This window comes from Eumetopias jubatus, unplaced genomic scaffold, assembly GCF_037043125.1.
Source record: "Eumetopias jubatus isolate StellerSeaLion01/CBP00866 unplaced genomic scaffold, mEumJub1_p1.0 scaffold_6, whole genome shotgun sequence".
Classification (NCBI taxonomy): domain Eukaryota; kingdom Metazoa; phylum Chordata; class Mammalia; order Carnivora; family Otariidae; genus Eumetopias; species Eumetopias jubatus.
In genome coordinates this window covers 44,366,495-44,384,853 of record NW_028274812.1, presented here as the reverse complement: position 1 = coordinate 44,384,853, position 18,359 = coordinate 44,366,495, and the positions used below count along the sequence as shown (strand labels likewise).

Here is an 18,359-nt window from a genome sequence, read left to right as displayed (position 1 = left end):
CAGGCAGATGTGAAGGTGCTGGCCTTTTGAAGGTCTTCTCCTTCTCTCCAAAACACACGGTTGCAAGGGAAATCTTCTCTTGCCTGTCTGTGCTGGTGTTTCCATTCTTTGAGAAAAGGATCCTGCCAAGGACCTATTTCCTCTCTGTGGTCACTAAGATGCCAGTGCTCCCAATGCCACCTAGATGGACTCCTTGGAGGACCACTTTGGTGCTGTCTGCCATGGATAGACATACAGGAAAACACTCCTGCATTGTGACTGGTTGCCTTTACAGAAGTGCTCATTTTGATTCAATCACTACACAAAATTCACGTGTAAATAAGTGCTTAAAGCAGGAGGGTGTACTTGCACTAAAAAAAAGAAAAAAATGTGCATTAGCCTGCTTACTTTGTCAATGCTTTTGAAAGGAGGTGTTTGTTAATAAATCATAAATCTGTAAAAGTCTTTGAAGTGCATCAAGAGTGAAGGGTACAGTCTTAAAGCTGCCAAGACTTCCCCCCTCAAATAAATAAATAAAATCTTTTTTTAAAAGGAGGGGCACATAGGGAGCTCAATTGGTTGAGCATCCTGCTTTTGGTTTCTGCTTAGATCATGATCTCGGAGTCCAGAGATGGAGCCCTCCATCAGGCTCCACACTCAGCAGGGAGTCTGCCTCTCTCTCTCTCCCTCCCCCTCTGCCCCTCGCCTTACTCGAGCACACTCTCTCTAAATAAATAAATAAATAAATAAATAAATAAATAAGATCTTTTTTAAAAAGCTGCTAAGACTTTTTAAGACTCAGACCATGAGAATTCATAAAAACACCAACCTATGAGAAAATAGCAGGAACTGTTTTTGTCCTTCTTCCCGTCCTCCCTCTTCTTTATATCTTCTGGGTCAGGAGCCAATTCCAATTCCAGATCCCTTGAACAGAAAGACGGGATGTAGCTGAGCATTTTCTGGAGCCATCAACTGGGGACTCTGTGGTCACTTTAGGAGTTGTGACACCATCTGTGCCAGAGAATGAGGGCAGGAAGTAGGAACTGCACAGAACACTCGCCTTCAACTCCTTTGGCCAAAGTCATCTCAGTAAGCAGCTTTAGGCAGTACTAGTTACCTCAGTGACAGCAGATCCCCCCAGACGGTTCACAGAAGCAGAAGTTCTTCATCATTCAGCATCTATGATCTGCCAGACAATGAGATAAGCACCTCTGGACCTCGCTCAGGAGCTACCTTCTCAGTGAGTCCTTCCCTGACCACCCTGTTTAAAATCACAATCTCCTGCCCCATTCAGCACTCCCTCCCCTCTCCCCGGCTTTATTTTTCTCCATAGTTTTTATCACCATTGGCATACTATATATTTTGATTGTCACTTCCTACCTAAGATTACAAACTCCAAAAACGTACAGAATTTTTTGTTATTAATTAGATTTCTTATTCCCTGGGATCGTGCTGGGCACCTAGTAGACCCTCCACAAGTATTTTTTAGTGAATTAATAAAATATTTCAGGGGCCCTTGTGTGTACCAAGCACCATCTAGCTTCAGAAAATAAAACTGAGCGCAAGAGAGAAAAAATTCCTTTCTTCATGGAACGTAATTGTGTTTTAGCGTAATAAGTACAATTTGATAATACTGAGATCAATGGGAAAACCCTGAGGGGACACTTAATTTGGATTTAAGAAGCCAAAGAGGGCTTCTTGGAGGAAGTGTTGTCTCAACTGAGCTCTGAAAGATAAGTCTAAGTGGGCCAGGTGAGGGGTAGTAAGAGAGATGGACGTGGGAACTCCGGGCAGAAGGAACAGCCAGTGCAAAGAAATGTGTTGAGAAGGACCATGACATGTTAAAAAACTAAAAATGCTTCTGCATGGAGTTTGAAAGAGGAATGGTCAGAGAACGAAGGGGCAGCTGGTGACAGATCACAAAGGGACTGATAAACCACGTTAAGGGACTTGGTCTTTATCTTGAGAGTTTCTAGAATAGTAATGGTATTATGAAATTTGCAATATAGAGAGTTCATTTGCATGGCCTGGTGAAGAAGAGGCAGTCAGGATAGGGCAAGTAAAGAGGTTCTAGAGAAATACAGGTGGCTAAAAAGACAGGACTTGGTGACTTATTTGTTGTGTGGGCGAAGAAGGATCAATTCATGTTTTATTCAGGCATATGTGTAGCAAGTATTTATTGAGCATATATTATATATACCTTTCTATGAGTTCTAGACATATAGCATAAAGAAGATCATGTTCTTGGCCTCATGAGGCTTCCTTTCCAAGTTATACTTAATTTTAATTTCTTTCTGTCCCACCAGAACATGAGGGAGTGAGATGTGCAAAGATACAGGGAAGAGAGTTCTAAGCAAAGGGAACAGTATGAATGAAGACTCTGAGCATGGCATGTTCAAGACACAGAAAGAGTGAGTGAAGTTACTGGCAGTAAGAGATGACACTGAAGAAGGAGGTAGGGGCCAGATTACATAAGGCTAGTGTATATTATTTTATAAGGCTATCACAGAAGATCAAGGAAAGCCATTTGGATTTATTCTAAGGAAAATTATTAGAATGTGCAGAGCAGGGGGTTGATGTGACCTAACTGGTATTTTTAGGTCACTGGGGCTGTGGCTGCTCATGGAGAGTTGACTGTACAGAAGCAAAAGTGGTCACGGCTAGACAGTTAGGAGGCCACTAACCAAAAGATGTGACTTGAAGCCAGGTGCTAACCACAGAGGTGGCTAGAGCTTGTGGGATACATGTATAAGATAAAGCCAATAGGGTTTTCTGAGTATTTGTATCGGGGACGTTGGAGAGAAAAAGAGGAGTTAGGAATGATTCCTTGGTTATTGGCCTCAGCCACTGGGTTGTGCCATGCAGTGAAATGAGGAACACGGGGGAAGAGCAGATGTGGAGCAGAAAATCAAGATTCTGCTTTGGCCACTTAGGCTTGAGCCTCCTGTTAGACATCCAGGCAGAGCTTGCTATAGGTTGCTGGGGATAATGTATCTGGGGTTCAGGAGAGAGGTGGGGGCTCATAATATTAATTTGGAATCATTTTCAAATAGATGGGGCTGAAAGTTATGATCTGATTACATTACCAATGGGGTGAATATAAATGGAGAAGAGAAGGAAACTGAAAGCTGAGCCTTGGGACCTACCAACATTCAGAGACTGGAGGGAAAGAGGAGAACCAGAAGAATGTGATAAACCCTGGAAGCAAGTCAAGGAAGTGTTTCAGGAGGGAAAGAGTGACCCCTTGGATGTCAGGGTTCAGGGTTCAGACCTGAGCAACTAAGTCTCCAGTGACCCCATTCAGCGGGGGGAGAACAGTATGGAGACAAAGATATGAGTTATGTTTGCGCCATTCTAAGCTGTGGGCATTTTTGGTGCATCCACACCAGATCAGCAGGCTCTGGAGTCTAAGAGACGGGTCCAGATTTGAGATGTAGATTTGGAAGTCATCAGCAGAGAGATGACTTTTAAAGCCAGAACAGTAGGTGACATCATTCGGGGTAAGTGTGGAGAGACGAGAACAAACATGCTGGCAAAGTCCTGAAAGCAAAGCATATGAGAAAGGAGAGTGGATCCAGGAGCCCCTAAAGTAGGCACTCATAAAGGAGTCTGACAAGGAGGCTTGAGAGATGAAGTGATGGGTGAGGAGCCTGGCAGGTAAGAGCACCAGCTGGAAGGGGTGTCAGATGCTACGCTGAGTACAGTAAGGACTAAAATGTCTCTGCTGGGTTCAAAAACAGGGAGTGTATTTTTTATCAGTTTTGATGGTGCTTGGGAAACAGAACCCAGATTACACTGAGTGGCTGAATGAAGTTGAGAGGGATGGAAGCAATGGCTGAATGCAACTCTTTTCAAGAAGTTTGGCAGGAAAGGAAGTAAGAGGTGGGTGACAGCCAGAGGGATATGTAGAATGTGAAAATGAGAGTGCCAAGGACTGAGCCCTCAGATGTGACAACTTTGAGGGACAAAAAGAACAAAGTGAGTCTCCCCCCCAAAAAACAGAAGGACGGGCCAGAGAGGCGGGAGGGAAGAAAAAAGACATAAATCAGGAGAGCCGAGAGTTCAGTGGGAGAATGATGAGTGACGCCAAATGCCGCAGAAGCAGCACCACGTAGCTTTGGTGATCGTGGAGAATAGAGGTGTCAGTATCGCCGTATCTTGAGGAATGAATGGGGCCAAGATACGAGAGGCAGTGGCTGTAGATAAATCTTTCAGGAAGCTGGCTGTGAAGAGGGAAAAATAAATAGCTACAGAGCATTTGGGCCTCCAGGGTAAAAGCAGCATGGGCCTATATGGCAAAGGAAAATAGCCAACAGAGAGGAGGGGATCAAGAAGGACGTGGGATAGATGCTGGAAGCGAGGTCCCTTGAGGAGCAGAACAGGAGGGTCCCAAAGAACAGAGGACAGGGTCAGCTTCAGGGCCAGGCAAGTTCTAGGGGAACACTGGCTGTGAACTTCAGGAAAGAGATGTGTGTTCATTGGCAGCTGTCCGCTTGGACCAAGATGTAGAATGTCTTGATTCACCAGATCTGCTGTGTCCATAGCAAAGCTGAGCATGCAGTGGGCACTCAGTAAACACCAGTTGAATAAATAAATAAGGGATGCGTATAAGGCAATGAAAATCCAATTTTGCCTTTTTTTAATAAAACCCGGAATAGTCGAGTTAAACCTAGAAATAGAGCCCAAAAAGTACAATATGTTCTCCTGTAGCTCTTGAAATTGTTCCTGCATGCTGTTTTAATGCTGGGAGGAATCAAAAGTAATGCAAAATTAATGTAGAATTAGTATTTCATCAGAAAACTGTCATTTCCTTCAATATGTGCTTTGAAATGTGTGCTTTCTTCAATGTTATTGTTAATGTTCTTCTGTTCGATGAATTTTATAAATAAGAAATCCAAGTTAGTAGTGCTTGGCTGACTTAAGGCTACCACTTCTCCAAAAACACTCAAGGTAGCCACACAGTATCAAAGACCCATCGCTAAAACCAAACTCTTCAAATTCCTTTTTTTTTTCTTTCGGTGAAAATGCTGGGTATGTAAGAAAGAAAAAAAAAATCATAGCCAGGTTTGTGATTGTCTTCCTGGGAAGAGGTATCACATCACAGAGTGGATGTTGATGAATGGATGTTTTCAGCAAAATAGCTCCATAGATTATGCTGCGATGACTAGAAAGTAGGAGCTTCCATTCCAGTGACACGATTCTAATTCTCATACACTTTCACTTATAACCTGCCCCTTATTTAATATAAAAAATGCAGACGGCCAGTGATTAATTTTTCAATACCTTCAGAGTCTGCCCACTCTCCCAGAGTGCTCTAAGTGTAAGCCAGAGCACCTGAGCCTGCTAGACTTAGTCGAGGCTGACCCAGCCTAGACCGGTGTTGTTATAACTGGATCCGGTACAGTTTCTACCCCACCTGGACCTTGACTGCTTACACTCACTTTGTACAAGAAGAGTGGCAGACCTGGGATCATCTTGGCTCTGACACTTACTACTGTGTGACTTAAAGTAAGTCGCCTATTATCTTCAGTACTCTGATTTAGCATCTGTAAAATGGGAAAAATAACCTAACAGCATTCTGCCTGTTATATGGTAGACATTCAGTAAATGTGAACTTGCTTTCTACTTCTAAAATCCAGTTTACTGATAATCAGAGCTTGTTCTTAAACCTGATTAAAGGTCCAGTGATGCTCAGCCAGAAAGAATTTGTCCTCTGGGACAGCTCTGCTCTCACCTAAAGCAGATTTCCCTACAGCAGAGCTAGAGAGTGCATATCTCCTAATTGTCTGTCTTCCAGCGGTCACCTAGATTTCTAGGTTCTTGTCCCAGATTTTCAGTGCAGGGTAGTGTCTTTTTTCCCCCCCTTTCTTTCTTTCTGTCTTTGAGAGTTGAAGTCAAAGAAGCAAAGTGAATGTATTTTAACAGCTAGGAAGTTCTGATGGACTGGCACGAGGGGACATAGAAAAGTCACACGTTTAAATCCTTAGCAGTGACAAGAAAAGTAGTTTGGTGAAAATCTTTTTCTAAGTCTCGGAAATAGGACATTTCCTGGAAAATGGCTGTCATATAAGCAGCACAATGACACATTTTATTAGTTTGGCTCTCCTGGGCAACATGATGGAAACATGGCTTCATCCAATATGAATCTTTTAAGACAATAAAACCTAAACATTAAGTCCTAAGGCATAGGGTTGGTGGGGGTGGATCTGTTATGAATAGAGTAACTCTGAGAGGAATAAATCCGAGAGGTGGAGGGAAGGGGGGTGTCTACCAGAAAAGTCTGTTCCTGATGAAAGATTTTCCCAGTTGGATTTTTCAAATGCCTCTGGGATGGGTACGTGCCCAGGCCACTGAATTGAAGTGGTTCTTGATTACATGTGTGAATGTGCATTTTCCAAATTATATTCCACTCTCTTCAGCTGGACTGTCTGCCGAAAAAGGACTTTTGTTGTGTCTGTGATACTGAAAATTGTCCTTTTTTAAGATCCTTCCCTGTTAATGCTTCAGTTTTACTCACTGGAGATGAATTTATAATATATATCACTTTTAGAAACACAGGAGAATTGCCAATTAAAAGCAGAGGAAGGCAAAGTAGGGAAATGTTCTCTTTCCTGGAATCACCTACTATCTGCCTCAGGTTCAGCCTCTGACAGCTGGGCCACGTGAGGGGAGCTTTTTCCCTATGAATAGCCGGAGGGGAGCGCTAATGAGGAGCCGGAGGCTGGCGGAGGAGTCTCTTTTTGGCAGACAATTAGAAAGAGGGATGAGATCACCTCCTCATTATGCTCTACTGGAATGGGAGCCGTTGGGTAGCGGGTTTTGTGTTTTGTTTTAATTTTTTTACAAACCATCTGCTTCCCTTGAGAAAGACTGATCTGACTCTTGTAGGTTTTTTATACGCTCATAACATGTGTTGTTGTATATATTTTGAAAGCAGTATATACTCAAGAGAAGAAATTTGGAAACCACAGAGAATTTGGGCAGTGCGATTGTGAGGGTTCGGTTACCTTATCCAAAAATGACCGTTGTTAACGTTTTATGCTTACAGATCCTGATTTTTTCCTTCCAGAGATTTTTATGACTGATAATATAATATGTAGATCTTTGATCAAGGAATGAACATTTATGTGAACATAACTGTTAGCCAAACCAAACATGGTATAGAAGGAAGATGGAGGAACTCCTGTTTTCCTCATGATACCACCCAGGCTCAGGGGGACGTCCATTCCCTTCCAAACACTGAGAGAATGGAAGAAAACTCTCCTTTTTCTCCATTCCTTCTTACTTCACCCCAAGGAGGAAATAGCGAATTCAATATCCAATAGGGAACTTTACCACTTGGTGGGATTGTTATGTCTTAATAGGAAAGAAAAAGGAGGAAAAAACTGCCATCCGAATGTTTCATTTCTGCCTGCTTTGTGGATTGATAAGGACTGTCCCTTGCTCGAAGGACCCCTGAAACAGAGGCCTCAGCTTGATGGCTGTTTTCCTCAGTATATCTGCCTAAGAAAGATTAGGCCAAGTTAAAACTGAAGTGGGAAATAAGAGGCAACACTGTCTTCAGCAAACCAGATCTAATGTTAATACAGTTGGCATCTGATCTCCATTTGGTTCTGTGGGTCTTTTAGGTGACCAAGTGGAATTGTCAATATTCAACAAATTTGACCTACAAAAATAGCCAATCCAAATGGGTCAAGCTCTTATTTTCTGCGGGATAGAATCTGGAAGAGAGCAGAAGTAAGCTATGGGAACCACAAATACGCAACATTAAAGAAAACAGTACAGGTAGCTTGTTAGCCACAAAAGACAGCCTCTAAACATAGACATTTTATCAGAGTGACTCAGTTTTTCTGAAGATATTTAAGGCGCATAAGCTGGAGCTAAAGGACAAGCCATGTTGAGTCTTTAAGTCTGTAAGAACAAAATGGAAATGCTAGGGAGATTTCCTGAAATGCCTGTTTTTGGTTTGCAGAGCAGTTCTCCCATCCAGGTTACCTATTCTGCTTTGTCATCTTCATCATGTTACAAAGCTTGTACGCACACAAGTCAGAAAACATAAAAATAGCATGACAGGCTAACTTTATGACTCTTACCCGATGCTCTGGTATTTGTTCCTTTTCATAAATTACAGTAACTCTTTGAAAGGGATAAAATCTAAGTCACAAATTTGCTCTTTTAGAAGAAATCACTTCTTATGGAAAGAAGTAGCCTACTGGTCTTTTGCTGCACCTCCAGACAAAGCTACTCATTCTTTTTTAAAATACAATGAATTTTGTTTATACTTTGGATTAATTTGGTGAAACTGTAGAACTAACTCAAAGAAAAAATTCAACAAAAGCCTAAAATGTACCATTTACTTTAAGTGCTATGTGACTGTCTACATTTTCTGTTTTGATTAAAACAAACAAAAATACTAGGGGCACCTGGGTGGCTCAGTCGTTTGGGCCAACTCTTGATTTCAGCTCAGGTCATGATCTCACAGTCGTGGGACTGAGTCCCATGTCGGGCTCTGTGGTCAGCGGGAAGTCAGCTTGAGGATTCTCTCTCCCTCTCCCCCTCCCCCAACTCACAGGCACCATTCTCTCTCTCTCTCTCTCTAAATAAATAAATCTTTAAAAAACAAACAAAAATACTCTACCGTACCTATCTGAAATCAATGTCACCGTGCCCTTTTTGAAAAGTATAATTTATCTCCAACTGATCTAACAACTATAATAAATGCAGATATCTAAATTCAAAATTTCATTTGAAGTTGTATAAGAGTTTGGAGGAAGATATGGATTTGGCCCAAAAGGCTTACTTTAATATTACCCCAAATCCAAGAACAAATATAGGGGATATTGGGCCATTATGCATTAAACACATTTTTCTGGATTCAGTTTAATAGAATTGAATTTCTTCATCAACCGGCACCGAAGGAGGCCTCTGGTATAGATGTTTTATTGGCAGTACCAACTGCATGAAGGTGAAATAGAACTAGAAAGACAGAGAGAGTGAGAGGTTGCAGTAATCCAATGGTAAGTGTGGTATTGATTGGCAGCTACTATGGTATATCATACCACAAGTGAGGTTGTTGCACTTTGCATGGTTATGAGATATGTCATGGGGACAGGATTTATGTTATTTTCCTTATTTAATCATTTTGCACTAATTTTGAGAGTCATGTAACACAATTACATTTAACCATCACAACCTTATATTAACATGCTGGTGATTGTACAATGAAATTCTGTGGAAGTCAGAAATGTATCATCATAATCATCCAAGTGTAATTGGCCTCAACTAATCAAGTTATGTAGTGGCTCTGAGTTCTGCCACTTAAGTTTATTCACAAAGACACTGTAGAGACATAGACACAAATCAACTAAATATACACATGGATAAAGACATAGACACACATCAAGTAAAGTTGAAGGGATAAAATTCATGTTTTGTACAAGAAATAAGTTAAATAAAATCAGTGGAATGGCAAGCGAGAAAGTCATGGGAGCAGCAGAATTAGAGACAGAGTAAGGCCAGAAAAAGTTCATTTTTTTTATTCAGCAAGCATTTACTGGGCATCTACTAAGTCCCAGGTTCCAGGTGAGATGGTGTAGGAAAATACAGTGAGAGAGGAGTGACCATGTTAGGGGAGGGAAGGGACTTACAAGTGAGCATGAAAACCAGATTGAGTGTGTCTGAATCCAGACAGAGGTGGTCTGGGGAGTGTTGGCAAATGGAGTTAGCATAGAAAGGAAGAGAGAAGCTTGAGTGGGTATTGACAAGAAGAGGGGGGTTTGGGGTGTGTGTGTGTGTGTGTGTGTGTGTGTGTGTGTGTGTGTGTGTGTAGGAGAGAGCACAACTAAGTGTGATTGAAGACTGCAGGGAAAGATCTAGTGGTAAGAGATTGGCTGAAGCTGAAAAGACAGGGAGGGAGAGAGGAGAAAAAGTTAAATGATGCTGTGATCCTCCAATGTGTACTTTAAAAATATATATAATATTATTTAATGTTGACTTCTGTTGTCCTAAAAGCAATGTCAACAGAGACTTTTTAAGTTATTATTGAATAACTTTTAGAAGCTGCACTTGAACTCGGTGAAGTCTAGGAGTCCAGACACTAGTATTTGAGCCCCAACTCTAGCACTGACTTGCTTTATTATTGGAGGCTCAGTTTCCTTACCCATAAAATGGGTATAATCATAACTCCTTTCAAGTGCTGTTTTTGGAGATAAAGTAAAAATAATGTGTTTTGCAAACTGTAAATTTATAGTAAATAAATACAAACTATATATAAATACAAACTGTAAATAACACTTACAACCTACTGTAAATGTTATTTAAAGATATCATGTTTATATAATAATCCCGGAGCTATCACCACTGCTTCAGAGAATGTGCCCCAACCACTGAGCACCGTACACCTCAGTGCCTCCATCAATAGAATCAGACAACTTAGGATCGTAGACCTCTCTAGAGGGCAGGTAGCATCTAAAGACAAATGATGTGGAAGAATCAGTTTAAATCTTTAGGATAAAAAAGATGTAAAACTAAGGTTGTAATGAACACTTTTTTCCCCGCAGTATTCTTAATGTTTTTTGGGATTTTTCAGAGCGTAAGAGGGATGAAATCTTGCCATTTGCAATGACGTGGGTGGAGCTAGAGAGTATAATGCTAAGCGAAATAGGTCAGAGAAAGACAAATACCATATGATTTCACTCATGTGGAATTTAAGAAATGAAACAAATGAGCAAAGGGATAAAAGAGAGAAAGAGGCAAACCAAGAAACCGACTCTTAACTTATAGAGAACAAACTAATGGTTTCCAGAGGGAAGGTTGGTGGGGAGATGGGTTAAGTGTGTGATGTGGATTAAGGAGTGCACTTGCTGTGATGAGCTCAGGATGTTGTCTGCAAGTGTGGAACCACTATATTGTCAACCTGAAACTGATATTACACAGTATGTTAACTAACTGGAATTTAAATAAAAACCTTTAAAAAATAAACAGAAAAGGGAAAAAAGATAATTATGAAATAGTATTCATTTATTTATTTTTTGGTGTTGATACTATATCATTTCTTTTTGGATATAGAGATATATGCAAAGAAAGGTAAATCTACTGGGCGCCTGGGTGGCTCAGTCGGTTAAGCGGCTGCCTTCGGCTCAGGTCGTGATCCCAGGGTCCTGGGATCGAGTCCTGCATCGGGCTCCCTGCTCGGCGGGGAGCCTGCTTCTCCCTCTCCCTCTGCCTGCTTCTCTGCCTACTTGTGCTCTCTCTCTATCTCTCTGTCAAATAAATAAAATCTTAAAAATAAAAAAGAAAGGTAAATCTACTAAATATTATTAATGACTGAATCAAAAGGGTTTTTGTTCTTTGTCTTTTTTTAACAGTCCCAATTGTGGGCATCTGTTATCACACTTCTCTCTTCTATTACTCCAGCAACCACTTTGCTAAGAAGTTAAGCCACCAGAAAAGTATTGGAAAATTATTTTGTCAGTATGTTTCATGCTATATGACCACAGGGAAAAGGCTGGAGCCAAAAAAATCACTAAAAAGTAATAGCCTGTGTACTAACAGACATTGCCAAATGTTTATTTTCTTCTGTAGTTACAGATGCAGTGATGAGACCTCTACCTGGGGCAATACCTGTCATTGACCTTCATTAAAATGTTTAAAAAAAAACAACCAAAAAACCATGACAGAATTCCCACTGATACCAACAGTTTGAGTGACCTTAAGCGTATCACTCCATCTCTTGAAACTTCTGAGTCCCCAGCTTTTAAAGAAAGGCAGTGAGGGGATTCTAGCTGATTCTGAACTGAGGGACAGTTGTAAATGTATATGAGCATTTTTTTTTTTTTAGCAGCCATAGCCCAGCGATGCTAAATGCCCTGCAGAGAGCATGGGGCAATCCTGCATAATACACTGTCCCATCCAAAATGCCCCCAGCAGCCTGAAATAGCCCGAATGTCCCTTCTTACAGTCATGATACCAAGTCAAGTATCTGTCCATTCATTAATTCATTCAACCACCCATTATTGAGCCCCTACTGTATGCTGGGCACCAAGCTTCCCTAGCTGAATATTCCAGAAACCCTGGCTCGAATTGTATCCTTCTTTATCTTTTCCCCTTCCTTTTAAAGGTCTTCCCCATCCATAGGGCCACGTGACATGTACAAGTAAGGATTTTTCAGTTCAACCCATTAAAGGAATAGATCCCAGGACTTATCCGCTGCTTTGGGGTTTCTAATGACATTGAGAACCAAAAAGCCTCCCTCAGTCCTCCCCAAAGTTTGAATGTTGGCCTGGTTTGCCTTTAATAATTCAGGAATGGAAGCCTTCAGCTCCACTGACCAAAGGCTTCCAGTTGGACAATGAAATCCAAATCGTGGGGCATGTAGCTAAATATTTCAACTGTTGATTCAATCATTTCTAATTTTTCAAACAAAACACCAGCTGTTTTTTGTCCAGTGAATAATTTTCACTGGCAAACTCAAATTTCCTAGTATACTTAAATGGCATTTGAAGCCAGTTGTACTAGCTGCCTTGGAGCGTTTTACCATATCAAGTAGGATCATTAACTTGCTAATTAACTGTGCAGTGAGCAACCCTGGGCTATCCTGCAATCCTAGCAGCCGCCACTCTGATGCATGGTCCCTCTGGGGGTGCTGAGACCTCTGGACTCAGACCCCAGCCATCACGCCGTTACTCAGCATTCACATGACCCTTCCTCACAGCACCCTGCGGGGAAAGCTTACAATTCTGATTGCTCGTGTTGCAAAGGAGACCAAGGCACAGAGAAGAGTGAGAGTCTGCCGGATCGAAAAAAACTTTTGGGATAGAGGGGATTTCTGAGTGCTGTTTACGGTGCCCAGAGTCAGGCTGACGGTCAGGCATGCTTTGCAAATATACAAACATTTTTCATCCTTTAATGAATCTTAGATGTTACTGATCATTAAAAATCCTGTATGTACTTATTCAGTCACTATCATTGGGATGCTTCTCATGAACACAGCAGGGTGTGGGTACTGAGAATGGAGTCCTGCTCTCATAGACCTCTGGACACATGGGGATGTCAGACCTCGTGCCAGTCATTCTGTACTCATTACATATTGTTGCAGTTAACACTATAAGGGACACAGGACACGAGGAAAGCATCGATGGACCTGACTTAGCCTGGGAACCCAAGAGGCTCCCTTGAGAAGTCTTTAATGGGTTGAACTGAAAAATCCCTAAGCGCAGGCCTGAAGGAAAAGGAGGCAGGAGTTCAGGAGTTCAGGTGGGGCATTCCAGATTGAAGACCCTAAGGCAGGAAGGAAAGGCTTATTCTAGGTAGGATAGGATGCCAGTTTCGTCCAGGTGGCAAAAACGGGAGAGGGTGTCATGAATGGATTTAAGATGTTTAGAAGATGGAATTGTCAGAACTTGGTGACCGACACGACATAGGCAGTAGGAGTGGGGCAGTACAGGGATCACTGCCCTGCCCTTGACTTCTGTGTGGTGAGGTCACTTGTTTAGGATTCTAGCAGAGGCGTGGTACCGGGCAATGGGACAGGAGCACCAGTTCCTCATTCAGTACACGGAGTTTGACGTCCTGTGGGACATAGTTTGTCTAGTGGAGAGCCTGCCTCACACGGAGTTAACAGACCAGCATTGAGACCCTTGTGATTTAGAAAACGTTTTCTCATCTATTATGTCTAAGCTTCTCAGTGAACTTTGGAGGAAGTCAGTGAGTTATTATCTTCATTATACTAGCAGGAAATTGAGGCTTCCTGAGTTAGCGATTTGCTTAAGGGCACACTGCTGTTAAGTAAGGATCTGGTGCTCAAATTCAAATCTTCCGACTCCAGGCACAAGAGTCCCCTCATTTCACCACGTTGACTTGCTACTTGATTGGGGCAACTCTCTACCAACTCCTGGGGCTTCCATGTCAAATGTAATCTCAGGATTAGCATAAAATATGTAAGAAGTGAAATCAAAGGTGGTTTTTTTTTCTGTACCCTTTTTTCTTCCCTCTCTCTCTCTTTACTCTTTATTACAACAGTAATTTTTAAAGTATTGTAAACTTGAGAGTCATATTTGTATTTATATTTAGAGCAATTATATTTACAAGTAGTAAGGGGACAGTTATCTGGGAGAAATTAAGTTCAACTTTTGTCTAAATTATAATTGATAAAATGTGGTAAGACCTCTGCCTCCTCACCTCCCATCCCCAGATTTACTCCTAAAATAGAGGAACCATCTAAAATGGCTCAGCGTATTCTCCCCTCATGGGAGGTGTTCTGGGGGAGTCTGGGCACTGAGAAAGATGGGAGGGGGAGCTGCCCCAAAGCAATCAGGGCAGGAGACCCATCACCACCAGCCTGTCTCATCCATTGGCCTTTTGCCCTTTCCCTCAAAGCTTGGAAGATGTTTAAGTAAAGTTAGTTTGTGCTTGTTTCAGTCTGTTTGACTGAATCAGTTCTGGGTCTACACAGACACTCAGGTTCAAGGGAAATACCTTCTCTCTAGGGCTGTTTGTTTGTTTGTTTGTTTGTTTATTACATGGGAAGCTTCCCCCCTGAACCTCCTGTTGTTGCTTACCTCCCTCCTTCCCTATAGCTCTTGGACTGCTTTGTGATCCCGGTGGTGATTTTGCTCTCCTGGTTCTTCCTGCTGATCCGGTACAAAGCTGTGCATTTCCTCGGCATCGTGGTCTGCATCCTGGGAATGGGCTGCATGGCAGGAGCGGATGTCCTTGTGGGAAGACATCAGGGAGCAGGTGAGTCCCTAGGTGTTCACCACATTATGTGCCTGTATGCGTGAGGCCAAAGCAAGACCCAGACATGTTCATGGTGGGGTAGAAACAAGGAACCTGGTCTTCCCAGTGTCTGTGTCTTACTCATGTTTGTTCCTCAACACCTTGAACAGTGGCACATGGGAGGTGCTCAATCCATGTTTCTTGAGTGAATGAAGGAGGCAAAATGCAAATTTTCTGCCCTATCTACATGTATTCAGAAACATTCAGATGGTGTTTAAAACTGGGGGTCAGGACCCATTCAGAGGATATTTTGGAGGCCATTGCTGCCTGGCCCAAACCAGCTGGTTAGACATGGTGTCAGTCAGTGGTCCTCTCCTAAACCGCAAGGGCCTTCCGCACACCCCACCCTCCCCCTCCAACTCTTTCTTTCTCAAGTCAGAAAGACTGGGCTTTCAGACCACTGGGTGGAGGTTGGTATATAAGCTAAGAGTGGATATTTGAAGTTTGAAGACCAGATTGGGAATACTTAATATTTTTATGGGGGTGGGGGGGAAGCTAAGTTTAGTCTCCTTGTGCATGGGGTTTTTTTTGTTTGTTTGTTTGTTTATTTTTTTTTGTGGGAAGGATTTGTGGTTATCATTCACAGCTTGTAGATCTGCAAGATTTACTCATCAAATTGCTATGAAGCTGATGGGCATCCCTGACTCAGGATGGTTTCCAGAGGATCCTTTTTTAAGCCTTGCTGTTCTTTAAAATGTACAAAAATTCTTATGCTACATAAGATTTTGGAGAACAGAAAACAATGACCTCCTTTTTTAAAGAAAGAATGGGATAGAAAATATTCCCATTTCTATAGTTCTTGGACTTGATCTTCCTTCTAGGAAATTAGATGATAGTCAAAATTGGGACATTTGTCATAATGAGACTAAGTTGTATGAAGTACCTGAAATAAATACAATTTATCTTTTCAAGTTGCATCGTAGAACATTGTATCTGAAACAGACCTTGTTCAGCAACTTTCCATGTGACCCACGAGAACACTAGGGTACAGGGAAGCCAAGTGAGTTCCCAAGGTCCCAGAGCTACAACAGCAGGGTCTAGACGAGAACCCAAGGCTCTTGAACTCTGGGGCGGTTTTCCTTCCCTCTCCCACATCTCTGGGAGCTAAAGATACAACACGGAGCAAAAGAGAGACAGCCTCGGCCCTCACAAACCCACTGCGTACACAACATAATCAATCCTACCTCAGCAGATAGACTAAAAATACACACTCCAGCTTCTCCCAAATTCTCTTCTATGAAACACTGGTTCCGTGAGATATCAATAGATGCCATATGAAAGGGCCAGTTTTATACTGTATACCCATAGTGATCCTGATATGGATAATCTCTTTGGACCAATCAGATAGCTTTTTGTCTGATACAATGTGGCTAGTGGTTCTAAAGTCATAATTTAATTACACTTTCTCAGCTTTACTTGAAGGATGTGAACATAGACTAAGCAGAAGCATGTGCCCTTCTTTATGAAAACTCTGCTTTGCTGAGCCTTAGCCATTCACCACCAGCCGTCACCTTGCATTTCCTAGTCAAGGAAGACAACTGCCCTGCTAATCTGAATGTTTAAGCCCAGAATGTTAAACTGAATTGAATTGATTTCACTAGACTGTATTCACTACTTCTGGGGGAAAAAAATGTTTTCTTGATTTCAAATGCAGTATTAGGAGAGGAGTAGTACTATTAAAGAAAAGAAAGTAAGTCCGTTTGAGGGTTTTCCAAAAGTAGTAATTTTTTAAAAACAATGCAGAGAAGCTCAAGCATACTAGAGTGGATTTTATCTGTTTAAGACTCACAGCACCATCCTTTTTGTGACATATGAAGTCTTCGTGTTAACAGTTAAAATTTATCATCATGGAGTACCTTCCGTGGGAGAGTAATGGTTCCCAAGGACATGGTCTGACGTTCTAAAGGCAGCCAGATATAGGATGCAAGGGCTTATTTTACAAAATAAATTAAGCAAGATAAATTACGCAGCAATTTAAACTGTCATATAAAATGTTTTGAAAAAAGAAAAAAAAACACTCTGGTTTTAAGGACAATATAATCTTAAAACTGGCATGCATCATTATGCAAAATACTCCATTTGTTTTCGCCTTCCTGGTAGAATTGGTTCAATGTTATTACTTAGCCAGGGACAGAACTTTTCTAAAACACTTCAGTCATTCACCAGAACTTCAGTCAGGCATTCAACTCAATATAAATTGTCATCACCCAATCAAGAGCTTTTCACAGGAAAAGAGACTGTCTGACTTGATCCTTTTTATATTGCTTAATCCACGGTTCACCTTAGCTTGGGATTTTGAAAATTCTTTCCTCAAGCACAATGATAATGGTCTGTTCAAAGTTACTCTAACTTCATTATAATTAAAGTAATTGCTCTAATTCTTGCTAGAATGTTTCTTCCTCATTTTGATTTAAGCCTTGCTAAAGGAAACATCACAGATGGCAGTAGGCTCTCCAGATACGAAATGTCCGTATCAGGAGTTGTGCTTCCGATGAAACTTTGCCAGTAGCTTTGCCCACCGCAGACAGAAGTGGAGAGAAATCATCTGCAGTCCGTGGCCCAGGAGGTTCTGTCTCAGAGCCTGTGGAGTGTGCTGCACAAAGTGGGAGGGGAAGGGTAGAAAGCCCTAAGACTAAGATAAAACTCAATTAAAACAGCTCCTTATTATAAAATCTATTTCTTGCTCTCCACAATATCGTTTTTCTACTATAATACATTTATTGCACCTTACAGTTCATTTATTAAAGATGTTAGATACCTATAACAACATTTTTTCTTATTGTTAGACATAATGTTATAGTTATTTCAAGGAAGAGAAAACATTTTCAAGGAGGAACATTTTAATTAAACACAATCAAAAAAAAAAAAGAGTGGCCATTTTTTTTTTTTTTTTTGGTGCCAGGCACTTTCCCGTGCATTATCTCATTTAATCCTCCTAACTATGCAAAGAAAGTTTTCTCATTCTCACTTTTGCAGCTGAAAAAATCAAGGCTAAGGGAGAGCAGAAGCATATGCAAGGACACACCAGTACTAAGTGGTGTGGCCTAGATGTGAATCTAGCCAGTATTCTTTCTACTACACCACTTGATACTTATTTTTCTGTAATTGTGACCCTTATAAGGCATGTACAGCTGTTCTGTTGCAGTAAATTAGGAGAAAAGACTGTCCCAGATTGCTCAGTATGAAGGGGTTTCCTCACATGAGGGAATTTGGTGCTAAAACTGAGAGAGTCTCAGGAAAACAAGGCAGTTGGTTACATTTAAAGCTCAAAAATATTCAGTGGGATGGGTTCATTTTCATAAATTATATGAATAGTCTTTCAACACTCCAGAATAGTATAATTCATCATTTATTTCTCGATCTAGTGGTAAGTAGGGGTTTTCCCAGGAGGCTTACTCCAGCAAGCTCTCCTGCCTTTCAGGGTCTCTTCTCCTCTTTCTGATCCTTACCAGGTGTGGGAATTTGCCTTAGGAAAAGTGACACCTTTAGAGTACAGTCGACCCTTGAACAGCATGCTTTTGGAATGCACGGGCCCACTTATCCGTGGATTTTTTTTTTTTCAATAAATACAGTACGGTACTGTAAATGTATTTTCTCATCCTCTT

The 18,359-nt window shown here is 41.4% G+C and overlaps 1 protein-coding gene across 1 annotated transcript in view; it reads left to right on the top strand.

Annotated features, from left to right (window-relative positions):
* SLC35F1 (solute carrier family 35 member F1) overlaps window positions 1–18,359 on the top strand; it is a 383,792-nt gene that overhangs the window by 327,621 nt on the left and 37,812 nt on the right. Inside the window, exon 4 of the mRNA XM_028117096.2 lies at window positions 14,556–14,715. Coding sequence (XP_027972897.1) covers window positions 14,556–14,715 — 160 coding nt within the window. The remainder of the gene's footprint in view (window positions 1–14,555; window positions 14,716–18,359) is intronic.